The sequence below is a fragment of the Myotis yumanensis genome, unplaced genomic scaffold (genome assembly GCF_028538775.1).
Source record: "Myotis yumanensis isolate MYYU_CA2020_CCGP unplaced genomic scaffold, mMyoYum1.0.hap1 SCAF_12, whole genome shotgun sequence".
Lineage (NCBI taxonomy): Eukaryota > Metazoa > Chordata > Mammalia > Chiroptera > Vespertilionidae > Myotis > Myotis yumanensis.
The window spans coordinates 34677766-34693238 of record NW_027223763.1 but is presented as its reverse complement, the minus strand read 5'-3'; the positions used below and the strand labels follow the sequence as shown (position 1 = coordinate 34693238).

At 44.9% G+C, this 15473-nt stretch overlaps 1 protein-coding gene across 5 annotated transcripts in view; it reads right to left on the bottom strand.

Moving 5' to 3' along the window:
• TLE1 (TLE family member 1, transcriptional corepressor) overlaps nt 1-2719 on the bottom strand; it is an 87470-nt gene extending 84751 nt beyond the window's left edge. For all 5 annotated transcript variants that reach the window (XM_070431446.1, XM_070431447.1, XM_070431448.1 and 2 more), the window contains exons 1-2: nt 2634-2719; nt 1722-1822 (exon numbers count right to left, since the gene is read on the bottom strand). In XM_070431446.1, the coding sequence (XP_070287547.1) occupies nt 1722-1822; nt 2634-2657 (125 nt within the window). In that variant the 5' untranslated portion in view covers nt 2658-2719. The remainder of the gene's footprint in view (nt 1-1721; nt 1823-2633) is intronic.
• Between the last annotated feature and the right edge of the window lie 12754 nt (nt 2720-15473).

The window sequence follows — 15473 nt, the reverse complement described above, 5'->3', positions numbered from 1 at the left end:
GTCAGATGACAAGAAGGAAAAATCTGTCTAAACCTCTGATCTACCCATAAGACTGTTTTCTCCTGGTGGTCATCTGTTCACTCCTACTTCCCTGCATCAAGGTTTGCTTCTCTGGACTTCACCAAAATCTGGCCGTGGCTTAATCTTCAGTCTCAGGCATAGGCTGTACTATCTTTGCCAACTCAGTCTCTAGGTTGCAAAGTTACTTCTACATTTGTTGGTCCCTTTCAAAAACTTTGGTTTTTTAATCCCTGCCAAAATATGTCAAGCAAATACTGCAATAGTGGGTTGAAGTCCCTCCCTGATTGGTAAACATGGTGTGGGCAGGTATGCCTCAAGCTCTAGAGATTATCATCTTCAAGTAGACAAAAGGTCAATAATCAGAAAGCCTCTGACAAAATAAGAAAACTCAGCCCTAGCTGGTTTACTAAGTGATTAGAGCATTGGCCCGAAGACTGAAGAGTCTGGGGCTTCTTGATTCAGGTCAAGGGCACATACCTCGATTGCAGGCTCAATCCCCACCCAGGTCTGGGGCACACTCGGAGGCAACTAATCGATGTGTCTCTCACATGGATGTTTCTCTCTCTCTCTCTCTCTCCCTTCCCTTCCACTCTGTCTAAAAATCAAAGGTAAAATATCCTTGGGTGAGGATTGACAACAACAAAAAAAGAAAAGAAAGACAATTCACACTAATGCATATGTGTGCTTTTTCTTAACCATGACAAAAATAAAGTCAATTACAGCGCTAGCTGGTTTGGCTCAGTGGATAGAACGTCAACCTGCAAACTGAAGGGTCCCGGGTTCGATTCCGGTCAAGGGCACATGCTGGGGTTGTAGGCTCAATCCCCAGCAGGGGGTGTGCAGGAGGCAGCGGATCGATGATTCTGTCTCATCATTGAGGTTTCTATCTCTCCCTCTCCCTTCCTTTCTGAAATCAATAAAAGTATTTTTTAAAATAAAATAATAAATAAAATTGTCAATTGCAGTTATTTCTTAGCTCTGATCAGTTAAAACTTCATAGAAACAAGAGAAGAAACTTAACATTTTTTTTGAAAGTCCACCATGAATTGGTTGCTTTACAGTTTTCACTTATAAATCTTTTGAAGTAGGTCTCATTAAATGAGACTAAAGCTGAGATGGATATAAATGTAACTCCAATCCACTGTCCTACCCAAACCAACCTAGAATGACACCAAAGCTGGTGAGTTTCCCTTACACACATCAACCCCCTCATCACCACCAATACTAGACACAGCAAAAAGCATCTAACTGTGCATAATGGACTTTGCCTCAGACCACCCAATTCTCTAGCACGGCAAACAAGTGATTTCAACACTGGCTTTGCCTCCCTGAACCCGCACCCCAGGGCTGGGCCATCGGCTGAACCAAGGTTTTAGCTCAGTCTGTTGCAAAATAAATAAATGTAGTGCAAATATTGATGGTTCTCATGCAACTCCTAAATACACGAAAATAGACTCCCTGGAACAGCAGCAAACGGGTAAAAGGGAAACAATGGGAGTAGGAGGAGACAAGAGAAGGGGCTGCCCAGGAAGAGCCAGGAAAGAGGGTAACGTGAATGACAGATCTTTACTGCGACTCCACACGCCACCGCCTGGACGCCTGAACTAAGTACAGCCGTCGCCACCACCTCCACCCAGCTGGGCGACAAGGAGCACCGGGCTGTCCGGGCGACTATTCGCCCGGCTAGGCCGGACACGCACCTGTGATACTGCGCCTGCAGAAACTGGAATTCCTCTTTAATGCGATCCAGGGACTCTGGAATAGTGAACTTGAAGGGCTGGCCTGCAGCCTGGTGCGGCGTCTGGGGCGACAAGCGTGGGGGACCGAGGGTCGGAGATGTGGGCACATGGATAAAGCAGTAAGTCAGAGGAGAGAAAAGTGGGTGGGATACAAACAAAAAAATAAAGTTAGAAGTGGTGGAAAACGGAGTCTTGAATTCGAGTTTGCGCTTTACTTTGAGGAGGGAGAAAATGAACCCTTCTCCAACCCCCAGCTTCTAGAGAGGCTCGGAGCCTCTTCCAGCCTCCAGGGCGGGTCGTGGTAAGTGCGCCGGGTCACCCGGCTGGAAGGAAAGGGGTTCCCCAGCCGCCTCTGAGAATCGGGCCAGATTGTGGAGATCGCCGCCCCCTCCCCCGCGGGGGCGAAAATGGCCCAGGGGACTAGAGGAGAAAAACAACTCCCAATCGCTCCCAGTTCCCAGAGTCGCCTGGGCCACCTCCAGGCGCGCCAGAACTGGGGGCCTCATTGATATGCAAATAGGCGAGACCAGAAACAAAGGGGGGGGCGCCCTACCGCCCCGGGGAAGGGGGAGGATGTGGCGGTGGGAGCCAAACCCCAGCCTCTCCGGGCGCCCCCGCCCTCCCTGTCTAGACGTCAAGTAGGAGTGGGCCCACAGGAATTGGGGGAAATTGGGAGTTTCAGCCCATAACCCACCCCTGGAGGCCAGCAGCCGGGACCTCCCAGCCTTGCACTTCCAGAGACCGGGAGTGGAGTGGGGGGGGGGGGGGGGGGGCCAAAATGTAGCAGTCACCCACCTCCCTCCGGCTAGGAAGAGCACCTCCTCCCCCACCACAGCCCTGCCCCCCCCAATCCCCCATCCAGCCGCGCCTCACCGGGTGCCGGCTCTGCGGGAACATCGCTCTGGCGGTGGCCGCGGCTCTGTTCCCGGGCAACTCAATTCTCCGCTCAATTTCCAACTTTAATCCCGCCGAGGACAATTAAGCTGGGAAGCAGGCAGAAGCCGGACGCGCCGGGGGCCCGCTGGCCACGCACGCAGGCGCGCTCGGAGGGGCGCACCGGCCACTCGGCGCCCCGCGGCTCCTGCTCCCGCCGGTGCGGGCTCCCACGTTCAGGGCCACATCGCGGGGCACCCCGGGCCCGGCTGCACCCAGAACCTCCGCGGCGACGCACTGTTTTCCAACCCGCGGGCCTCGACCGCCCGGGCGGGGAGGTGGGGGCTCCGGCCCGCTCCCGTAGGCTATCCGCGTGCGCGGCAAACGTCCCGGGCAAACAAATCCAGGCGGGTTGCTTTCCTTTGCTCCTCTCCCGGGGCGTCTCTTCTCCCGGGTTTCCCCGTGGCGCCGGCGGCGGACGAGGTGCAGGTGGTTCGGCGCCCCCGGCTAACCCCACACAAACAAACCTGGTGCCGTTCGGAGCCGACCCCCGCGGGTCCAGGCAGCGCCTTCGGGCGGGCGGTCGCGGGCCCCGGAGAGACTTGAGGGGAGCGAGGTAGGGGCCGCGGTGGAGGCTCAGTCCCGGCAGAGGAGCACTGGATGACGCCGAGGCGGGGAAAGTGCGGAGGACGCGCCGGGAGGCTGCTCGGCACACCCCGCGCGACCGGCACTCGATGTTCTCTCCGGTGGCACAAACGTTCCAGGCCCGATGGGGGCTACTCCACGGAAGGTAGTTCCCCGGCCGCCCACGGCTCCTGGAGGCTGGGGCGCATCCGGACGCGGCGCCCGATGAGCACTCTCCCCGCACGACCGGCCCGGCCGCTTCGGACCTTTCCTCCGAGCCCCTTCCTCGGTCTTCTTTCCTTCCCTTCGTCTGCCTCCGCGTAAAAGGCGCTCCAGCCCGCCGCAAAGTTCTCTTACGACCCGGGGTACGACATCTAGAGATGGTGGCGAGGAGAGCAGGAGTGAGCTCTGCGGCTCGGCCTCCCTCCCGGCCGGCAAACTCCGCGGGCGAGTCTGGAGTAGTCGCGACGGGGGCAGCCGGCGGGGGTTAAGTCACCGCCGACCGGCTGAGGTCCGGGCTGGTGGCGCGGGTCCCGCCCGGCCTGGAGTAGGTGTGTGTGGGGTGGGGAGGGGTACGAAGGGGGGGGTGCAGCCAGCTGCCTCGGGGACGCGGGGCACAAGGAACCCGCCGACGCCGCTGCTGCTCCTGCAGCCGCCGCTCCAGCCGCCGCCGCCGCCCGCGTATCTCGCGCCGGTTACATTAACACGCGGTTTCACACTCCGGAGCTAACCAGCGCGAACCCCGCCCAGCCCCACGCGGGCCCCGCCCAGCTCCGCGCAGGAGGGGGACGCCAGCACCGAGCAGGCGGGCGACGGAGGCCGGGGCGGTTGGGAGGGGGGAGCTAGCCAGCGTCAGCCAATCGCGTGTGTCGCGCCCAACGTGGGGTGCAGACGCCATACCTCCCCGGAGCCTATGGCGGCGCAGCACTGGACCGGCCGCCCTGCTCCCACTCCCCCTCCTCTTCTATCCTACTGGCTTCCATCTCCGCTGTCTCCCCCGTCTCCCTCCCACCCCTCCCACCCCTCCTCAGCCAGCCGCGTCCTACCGAGCTGGGTGAGGAACTGTTCCTGGAGGAACCGCGGGACGCGAAGCCAGCCAATGGGAAGCGGCCAGACGCGGAGATTGGCGTTGTGGATGGGAAGGTCGGTGGGAAGGAGAGCCGCGGAGCCGGGCTGTCAATCAAAGTAACGTGGGGCCGGCGAGGGAGCGCGCTGGGCGCGCGCGAGCAGGAGGGACCGGCAAGCGTGTCTCCGCGGAAGCTGGGGGCCCGAGTTTGCAAAAATCCTGCCACTTGTTCAATTTTCCCTGGAATGAAAATCCTGAGATTTAATGAAAGTAACTCAGAGACTGACTATCCGCGTAGTTTGTTGGAGGGGGATTAGGAGAAGAGGAAGGTAGGCTTTTTGTAGTTGAAGCCAAATGCATCTTTGGGGTGCTGGCCTCCTTTTTGCGTCTACTCTTTTGAGAGTGAGGTCATATATATATATTGATTTCAGAGAGAAAGGGAGAGGGAGAGAGAGAGAAACATCAATGATGAGAGAGAATCATTGATTGGCTGCCTTCTGCACGGCCCCTAATGGGGATAGAGCCGCAACCCAGGCATGTGCCCTTGACCAGAATGGAACCCTGGGACTCTTCAGTCCACAGGCCAAACGGCTAGGGCGTGAGGCCACATTTAAAAATTTCTCTGAGGTTTGTTTTTCCTGGAGTTGCCTTTTCGCTATTGCACAAGGAGTGGTCTGTGCACTTAGTGGAAAATGCATAAATGGGCAAAGCATTGGCTGTCGTAAAAGACTAGGCTTTTCATGCCCACGCCCCCTTTGCACCCAGCATTGCAGGATTTGGTTTTTATCTGACGATTTCAAACCATTTTGCAAAATAGTCAATCTGCCTTCCTTTGGCAGCAAGTATACCCAACGTGCTGCCAGGGTAAGGTCACAAATGCGATGCTTTGCCCTGCGGCTCGAAATTTAGGGTCTCTGTCTTAAAAGTCCCAACTTCGCAGTGTTGGGGGATAAGAGGCTGCTGAGAGTTTTCGGGCCTCAGTAACCCGACCGTGGTTCTGTCTGCAATTCCTGGAAACAAAGGGAGACAATAGGATAAACGTGCATTGAGACCTGAAAAACCAGCCCTGCCCACCCCCCACCCATAGTTTGGATGGTACCTCAGTGCTGAGTCCTAAGGAGCTAAATGGGAAGTGTTGGTGTAAATGCCTTGACTAAAATTATTATGAAGTGAAGTTGACTTAACAGGGATTTTGAGATTTTCAATAAATGGGCATACTGTATAAATTTCCAGTTTTTGTCTGTTTCTCCAAATACCCCACACAGCAGAAAACCTTCAGTATTGCTGCATTTATACTTCTGTTTAAAGAACAGTTCAGTGGAGCTATTTCCACATGATTAGTGAGTGAATAATGCTGTTTTAGCCTAATGGTGGTGAATTCTTCCTTGAGAAAGACACATCTTTGACAAGCATTCATCTTATGTTGGATTGTACGTACCAAGTTTTTAGTGCTAATAACTAACACCGTGGTCCTATTATTTTACTTTCCAGAGACTTATGGAAAAACATTTATTTAAACAGAAATACAATTTATTTGATGATCTGCTTTTGCAGAGATCTTTTTCTTGAAATATTAAAAGCATCCTCGTAGATAATACATTTCACTATTGGAGTTGTTTTTAAATATGTATGATATTGATTTGTCTATAATTGCATCAATCCCAAATATCAATTATAAATAAAAAATTAAAGCAGTGATTTTTACCCAGCCTTTACAAGACCATGCTAAATTCTTAAACAAGTTTGGCTTTGTGGCTTTCAGTGTTCTTACTAAGAAGATTTAGGAAGGGGGTCATATTATTCATTTTGCTAAAATAGAGAATAGGAAGGAAGAGGGCACTGCCCCTCTTTTCTTGGTTAAATTTAGTGATGACTGGAACAGGCTTGTTCCACACACGGGATTCTTAAAGTTGTATGATCCACAGGCAACTAAGTTTGCCCTCTGGCAACCTCTCTGCCTTGAAATCTTCACCTAGTGATTGGGACACAGACGCCACGTATGATCAGCTCCAGGACATCGTGGAAAGTCCTTGGATATCACAAATATGTCTGTGTGTTTTTGGCTGGAATAACTGGGGCCACTGAGACTTCTCCCTGGTTTACCCAAGTTTTACTTTGATTTAGTGGCACAGGCTGATGATTAAGTTTAACAGGAAGGAAAACATTGCTACTTCTCTTCTACTCTCCTTTCCATCCCTTTCAAAATCACTTCTAACACGGTGCCTTTAAATGTTCTCTAATACAGCTATTCAAAGCAGACATGTCTACTCACTGTATTTCCCAGTTTGCCATGGGTGACAATTTGAAAGTCTCTTTTGACCAATGCTTTGTTACCAGTAGAGTTTGAAACACTGGGCCATCTGATTTCTGTATACTGTAATAACTGGAAAAAAGAAAGAGTAATGACTTTTAAATTGGAAGGCCTTTAATTGTGTGCATAAAGATGGTGGGTTTTCGATGGCTTCTTTCTAGGCCAGCACATTCTCCTTGAGAGAAGGGCCCCCTTTCAAGGTCATATTTTCTCTGTGATTGTCATGCTGTAATAATTGCACTGTAAAACTCTCCTCAAACTGCATTACAAGTGATGGTGTTTAAATAATCAAGTAGCTTTAATCTTATGTTTTAAATAAATAATACATGTGCAGATTGCCTACAGCCTGTTTAAAAGAAAATAGTCCTACTCATGAAATCTATAATTTTGATCTTCTATTTAAAGTCTGTTAAACATCATCTTCTTTACCTTTAACATATTCATAGATTGATGATGGTTTTACATGAAATAATATTAAGCATTCTGCTTCCATAGGAACAAAAATTGTCTCTGAAAAAATAGTTGTATTTTTATCTTCTGAAAAAGAAACAAAAAGATCATCAGATTGTTTACTTTATCACTGGTCCATATATGTATATATTTACATTGATTTGTTGCTGATTACAAATGCTCAACTTACCAATGGTGTAAGTAACTACAAAATTAGATGCTACATATAGTAGCAATAGGAAAAATTATGGCTGCTGGTTATAGAAATGATGGATCTTCTTTTAAATTTATTACTTCTTATTTGCAATAAAGAATAATTATATCAATGTTTAAAGGATGTTTTGTCATTTTCTCTATCTTTTAACTGTGAGTTATTGTGTATACATTTCCTCATTTGCCTTTTTTTTTAGCTGGGAGTTTCTTAAACCTAAGAATGTAGCGTACAGAAACGTTTTTTCCTAGAATTGCTTTATAATCTACCCTTCCCACCTCTTTACCAAAGAAAAGGACAGAATGGGCATGGGGGCGGGGGTGGGTGGGTGGAGGGGAGAAAGCAGAAAAGAAAAAAAAAATCAGTAGCAGATCCATGGGGCAGTAAAACCTCAAATAAAATCACATCCAAAGAATCTCTTGTGGTTTCACACAATATGGTAAAATTAGAGATTGCAGGAAACCAACTAAATTAAACTGGGAGCATTTGAAGAGAAATGAGCAGACTTTATGAAAATGACACATTGACTGACCAGTATGCTTTTTTATCAACAATTTTTTGTTAAGACGCAGATCAAAGGAACCTGCATATGTTTTCATTTTGTTCTAACTAGAAAATTACATCCAGATGTTTAATAGGCATTCGGTTGGTTTTTCAGCATTGATTAGATATGTTGGTTCTGTTTGCTTACAAGTGTAGCCGGATCATTAGCTAATGCAAAGAAATGTTTGCTGTGAGTTGCTAATTAGGGCTTTTGGAAACCCTCCATACTCAAGAACAATTTGTACAGTGGCCAGAAGAACTTGTGGGACTCCGGGAAGTTGTTTTCCCTTTTATGTCTGGGTGGGGAGAAGCAGACAACCCCGTTCCCTAATCTCCCTTTGCCCACGGGGATTGCGATGCTATCCCTGAGAACTGGAGTGCAAATAAATTAGGAAGAGACCACACAGGCACTCCCAAACACAGAGATAAGTGTGCTCTTTCTGGAACAGCCACCAAGTGTGTCTTTGGGGCTGGGGGGAGCGAACATCTAAAACGCTGAACATTAACATGTGGAAGATGCTTGGTGCTAATGTTATCAAATACACAGCCTTTTTAAGTATACTTTAGAGACAGATGGGAAAGCCCTTTATGATAAACGAGTGTACTTGAATTCATTACTGTAGTACTTATAATTAAAAATGTCTCCTTTGCAATTTCAGTACTTTAACAGGGTACAAGAGACCAAGCTTGGAAAGGGAAAGGCTGGGGCTGAGGGAGCGGAATTTGGGGCTGGAGGATGAGCCTGGGAGGAAATGCAGTGTTTACTTTCACAGCCCACCCATTTGTTTACCTTGTTAAAGCCCCAAAACTTGTAGGAGATTACCCATTCAGGAGGCTTTCAAATAAACTGTTTGAGAATTTGAGGCACCAGGCAGATAAACATCTTGGCTGGCCAATCATGTTTTTTAAAACCACTTGGCCTGCAGAAGAACACCACCTCTGCTGGGGTCGAACTTTTGTTTATTTAAGTCTGTATTTCTAGAGAGAGGTATTGGGCCAGAATAGCCAGTGTTTATAAACCGTCATAGAAGTGCAGATACAAATGCTATAGTTGCGTGCTCTGCGTATGCATGCCCCTTCCAAGCCTGTTTACATCTATCTTGTACACATGTATGGCACACTCCTATGTAAATGCAGAGAGATTAATGTGGGATTTTCACACCAATAGAATAGATTCATTAGGTGTTTTGTTTTGTTTTTTAATAGTTCAAGCAGAGGGCTTTTCCATCTGAGCTTTCCAAGTTCTCTTAGGGAGATGTACTTGAGAAGCAACAGTATTTGGGGGCAAAATCAGATACTGCCTGGAGCTCAGGCCATAATGATGGGTCTCAGTAAAGTTAGCTGTCCTCACACCCCACCCACACCCTGCCTTAACCTACTCTAAAGTCTGATAAAAGTTGTGATAATATACTTTTTTTATTCTTTCATGTTAGCATTCAGCTCAAAAGAAGCTGAAGGGCATTTGGTAGACAAAAGAAAAAAGTAGTTAAAGGAAGCACCTTGGATGCTCCTTCCTACATAGTCGCATGACAGGAGCAGACCTTAGCCCCTTTACTGCTCTTTGTCTTGACCCACCTTGCTACAGGCTCTGGACTTGCTAGAATATAACATTAAAAACTGAGACATCTTTCCTTTTATCTTGAAAGTTTTTGCCTAAGCAGTATCATTTAAATAACTTTCTTCCTGGAGTCAGCAATTTCTTTGAAGGATTAAAGTTAGAGTTCAGCTAATCTGTGATCTCTTTGTGTTCATGGTTGAAGGCAGGTGAGCTCTGGGGATGGAAAGGGGCTAGAAGGCAAATAAATACTCCATATACCTCCATGGGTTCTAGAATGGCAAGTCTAGGCCTAGTCGAACAAGTCAAATGACACAAATACAGAATGCTGAGACATTTCACAAGACAACTGTCCTGGACTGTTTAAAAAGGCAATGTCAAGATAGGGGGGAGAAAGTGGGAGGACTATTCCCTAAAAACAAAGACATGATGAAAATGTAATCAGTGAATATTTATTGGTACCTGGTTCAAAAACAAAAACAAAATCTAGCAATTATGAAAGATGTTTTTGGACAATTTCAATGTGGGCTGGATCTCAGTAATATGGAATTATGGTTAAGTTTTTGATGCAAGAGTATTGTGGTTGCCTATGGGGATGTTATTCTGAGAAGGTGCATGGTGAAACATGCAACTTCAAATGATGCCAGCAACTTCAAATAGTAAGTGTGTGTGGAGCAAAAGAAAGCAAATTTAGCAAATACTATACAGTTACAGAATTTAGGGATAAAATCTGCAGTTATTCATTTTACTAATCTTTCAACTGTTCTGTATGCTTGAATTTTTTCATGATAAAAAGTTTAGGGAATAATTTTAGGTTGTCTACATCTTTTTCTTCATATGTCAAATGGAAATTTCTTTTGGAGTTAAAAGATTAGCTTGCAATGTTTTTAGTTTTCAACAGTACAAAAAAAGTGATCTCTTTTTTTTTCTGATCATGGAAAACCTGTCATATTAATAACCAAAGTATTACCCAGTGTTTTTACCCTGGATGTTTGAATAATTTTATTTTGTTATTTATGCTATTTTATATTTGTTTATTTGTTTTCTGTAATCTCAAATATCCATTAGTTGTCAATTAGTAGAAAATGAAAATCTTTAAATAAATTAAGGCATTACATTAGCAATCCATTAATGCATCGTTTTGTGGCCCATCAAACTCAGAATTGCCAGAAAATCTACTAAAAAATAAACTATTTATATGTTAAAAATAAGATAGCAGCAAATACATTTTATTTTAATTTTTTAATTCCCATTATAGATCATTGTTATGCTCACCTTTCCATCACTTAAGCCTAGCAGTGAAATTTATAAATTGTATTTGGAAGTTTCCTTGATATTTTGAAATATAATGCTGAAACAGATTATTGCTGTGAACTAAGCTTTAAATATTACTCTTGCAAAGAAATGAAAATAGCATTAAATATTGAACAATGATGTTATGCTCATCTGGAATCACAGAAGCACATGTTTATGAAATGCTAATAAATTGTTTTCTAGCCCGGCCAGTGTTGCTCAGTGGTTGAGCATGGACCCATGATCAAGAAAGTCACAGTTCGATTCCTGGTCAGGGCACATGCCTGGGTTGTGGGCTGGATCCCAAGTAGGGGGCGTGCAGGAGGCAGCCTATCAGTAAATGAGTCTCTCTCATCATTGATGTTTCTATGTCTCTCTGTTCCTCTCCCTTCCTCTCTGAAATAAAAAAATATATATATATTTTAAAAAAAATAGTTTTCTAGAAAAATCCTGAAAACTGACAAGGCATTATCTGAGAGGTGACAGTTGGAATGTGGCACCCATTTTTTTTCTTTAATGGTAACTAGCGTGTTTTAAAATTTTCCTATCACCATCATGTTTATTAAAAGGAAAAATTGCTGTGACAATGATAAACAGATTCTAATTTGCATACGAACAGATGAAATCTACAACCTCCCATGAAAAACTTGCCTTAGAGACAAATATGAAAATACAGGGAAACCAGGACTCTTCAAACACAGTGACTAATCAGTCCATACAATATTTCTAGCCACCATGCACATAGCAATGATTATATAAAATGAAAACGTTAAAAACAACTGCTTCACCATGACAGAAAAAGCCCCATGGGGACAGAGTTATTCTGGTTTCCCCCATTCGCTGTCTCTACACTTCAGAACTGGCAAGCTACAGTTGACACTTGAAAAACTGTTACAAAACACTGACAAGTAATAGAGAAATGTTGATTAATGTAAACAGCCTGCCTCAAGGAATAATACCTTTCTTCAGAAAACTGGTTTTCCAATTTGCATTTCTATGGCGACAGGTATCTTCAGGTAACTCCAGAGAGCAGTTCAAGAAGTTATTCGCCTTTGCTGGAGAGAGAGGGTGTGATCATATCTACATGTTTGATTTCTGAAAATTAAAAAAATAATTGATAGGTTAAAAAGTCAATGTGCCTTAAAAAGAAAGGAAATCCTGACACATGCTACAACATGGACAAACCTGGAGGACATTATGCTAAGTGAAATAAGCCAGAAACAAAAAGGTAAATACTGCGTGATTCTACTTATATGAGTAGGCAGAGATAGAAGGTAGAAACAATAAAGGTTGCCAGGGGTTGGGGAGAAGGAGGAATGAAAATTATTGCTCAATAGGTGTGGAGTTCCAGTTTTGCAAGATGGAATGAGTTCTATGGATGTGTGTTGGTGGTACCACAACAATGTGAATGTACTTAATGACACTGAACTGTGAGGTTAAAAATGGTCAAGCGCTGGCCTGGTAGTTCAGTTAATGAGAGTGTCATCCCCATTGCAGGTCCAATCCCTGGTCAAGGCACGTACAAGAATTAACCAATGAATGCATAAACAAGTGCAACAACAAATCAATGTTTCTCTCTCTCTCTCTCTCTTTCCCCCCTTCCTATGTCTCTCTCTCTCTCAAATCAATCAATAAAAATTTTTAAAATGTTTTTAGAACATGGTTAAGATGATACATTTTATAATATGTGTATATTACCAAAATTTTTAAGTCAATACGATACCTTTTTTTGGTCTTGTACTAGTTTTACTGTGGATTCTCATCCTATTCATTTCCTGAATTTTTGCATACCTTTGTTTATTGAGCACTTAGAGTGTCAGACACTGTTCTAAGTGCTTTACTTGTTCGTATTACCTCATTTGACACAGTATATTGTTGCCAGTGGAAGTGGGGTTCTTGTGGTGTCCCAAGGAAAGCATTCCAGGAGACCCACAGGAAGATGAGGTCTGGTGATAACATTTATTTGTGGTGCCAGATGCAAAATCAAAGGAGTTCCCCTGGGTTTCCAATGTCCCATCTCCATCCGTCCTGCTATGGAAAAAAGTCCAATCTTGCCTTCATCAGGCCTAGAAATAGAGCCAGTCTCCAGACATTTTGTGCCATGCTAAGGCTAGGTCAGTCCAGCCTTTCTCCCCATCTGGCTAGCCTTCGGCTGGGACCCATGTTCAGAATCCGCATGGCTGCTGGGGCCACAGGTGGCTGTTAGAGCCACATGATTACTATGGAGGGAGAACACGCAAATGACCTGGGTGAGTGTGTGTTACCAGGAGAGAGAGAGAGAAAGAGAGAGAGAGAGAGAGAGAGAGAGAGAGAGAGAGGGCTTTGTCTTTGTTAGTCTCAGGTTATATTATCTCATGATTGGGAAAGACCATGCACTTTTTCAAAATAACCAATCAACTTCCCAAGCTTCCTCAGGCTTCTTATGGGTCTACCTTCTATCCCATCCATTCTTTCCCCAGGTTAAACTCACAGAACTCTATGGTTGCCATTTTGGCTCCTATTGTACATGTGCTTAACTTCCCCTTTATTGCTCTATCCCTTCCCCCAGTGATCTGGGGAATGGAAGGCGGTTCCCTGGGGAGTGTGTGAAGCTGTTACTTCCCAAGGAAGCAACCTATGCTTCTTAGTTGATTATGCTTAATAATGTCTGATTCCCTTTGCTCCCTTCCTTTATTAATACCAATCTACCTACATTAACACTATTGTCATCCCTGTCTTACTGACAAGAAACCTGAGACCTAGTACTTTACCAGAGTGACATGTGCTGGCTGGGCCTTGAACCCTGGCACTCCAGAGAGCCCACTGGCAGCCACTATCCAGAGCTGAGTACTTAGTTACCCGACACAGTGCCAGTTCTCACTCTGCTCTCACTAGGTCACATCCCCCATTGATCTGATAGGAAAACATTTATATGTGTTTTGCCCACAAGCGTGGTAGGATTTCTCTTGGTACTTTTGAGGTGAGGTTGATACTTTAAGAATTTATATTCCTGTAAACAAAGCTAACAGTTGCCTCAGGGCTCTAGAATTGTGTCTGCCAGCAGAGAAATGCAGCCACCTTCAGTTGTGTGCTTTCAGGCAGCACCCAATCCATACCCCAAATTACAGTTCAGAGAGAGAGAGAGAGAGAGAGAGAGAGAGAGAGAGAGAGAGAGAGAGATGGGCTCCATAACCCGCTAAAACACAGGAATGAGAGTAACTGCAAGTCCTAATTTCATCTAGGATAGCAAAGCAAATGTCCTTATTTACAACTTCAATAACAACATTACAAATATAAACATATGCTGGGCCAGTGTTGCCCAGTGGTTGAACATCGAACTATAAACCAGGAGGTCACAGTTGATTCCTGGTCGGGGCCCATGCCTGTGTTGCAGGCTTGGTCCCCCTTGTGGGGCGTGCAGCCAATCAATGATTCTCTCTCATCATTGATGTTTCTATCTCTCTCTCTCCTTTCCTCTCTGAAATCAATAAAAATATTAAAAAACAACAACAAAAACCAGGGGAGTCATATATAGTTCCGTGATTAATAATGGTTTGGGATATCTTGATAATAGTAGACATGTACTCTGGGTCCTGATAACATGTTTGGAAATATTTGATCTGTTAAATGTAAATGGATTTGTTTTTATCGTTCAAAGCCCTCTTAAAATCAATGGCTTTCAAATATTGTTGACTATGATCCATACTAAGAAACACATTTTTAAAATCTCAGTCCATTTTCTCTTTTACATACACACACAGGTCACATCCACAGATTAAAACACATAATTTAAAAACACTGCTTTAGCCCTAACTGGTTTGGCTCAATGGATAGAGCGTCGGCCTGCAGACTGAAGAGACCTAGGTTCGATTCCAGTCAAGGGCATGTACCTTGGTTGTGGGCACATCCCCAGTAAGGGATGTGCAGGAGGCAGCTGATCGATGTTTCTCTCTCATCGATGTTTCTAACTCTCTATCCCTCTCCCTTCCTCCTTCCTCTCTGTAAAAAAATCAATAAAATATATTTTAAAAAATTAATAAATAAAAATAAAAACACTGCTTTAAATTATGCTATATATATATATATATATATATATAGAGAGAGAGAGAGAGAGAGAGAGAGATTTTTATTACAGGAATTGGCTCACATGCTTATATGGAGGCCACAAAGTCCCACAATCTGCCATCTGCAAGCTACCGAACCAGGAAAGACAGTGGTATAATTCAGTCCAAGTCCAAGGGGCCACTTGTGTAAGTCCCAGAGTGGTGTGAAGTCAGAAGAATCAGGTGCTTGATGCCCCAGCTCCAGAAAAGAAGAGAGTTAGCCCTTTCTCTTCCTTTTTATTTGGGAACCCCCCCCACCCCCATGGATTGGGTGACTCCCACCCACATTGGTCCATCTTTACTCAGTCTATTGTATCAAACGCTAATCTCCATAAACACCTTCACAGACACACCCAGAAATGTGTTACCAGCTCTCTGGGCATCCCTGGCCCAGTCAGGTTGACACATACAATGAATTATTACAGCTATAGAGTTTTTCAATTTAAATATTAACACCTCCAGCTATGGAAAGTCATTAACCCTAAAACCATATTCATAAAAAATGGCAACACCAGTCTACTCAATATTAGGACAGATTGTTCTTTTCTTTAGATTTTTTGCAATGATAAATCATAATCCCTGCCTTAAATGAAGTTATAGTCTAACAAATCAGTAGGATTCAGAGCTCTTCAGAGAATTTCCTGAATAATTATTTTGTCATCCCTTCTGCTGCTGTCCCATTTCTGCCTTTCCCTCTCTCCCCTC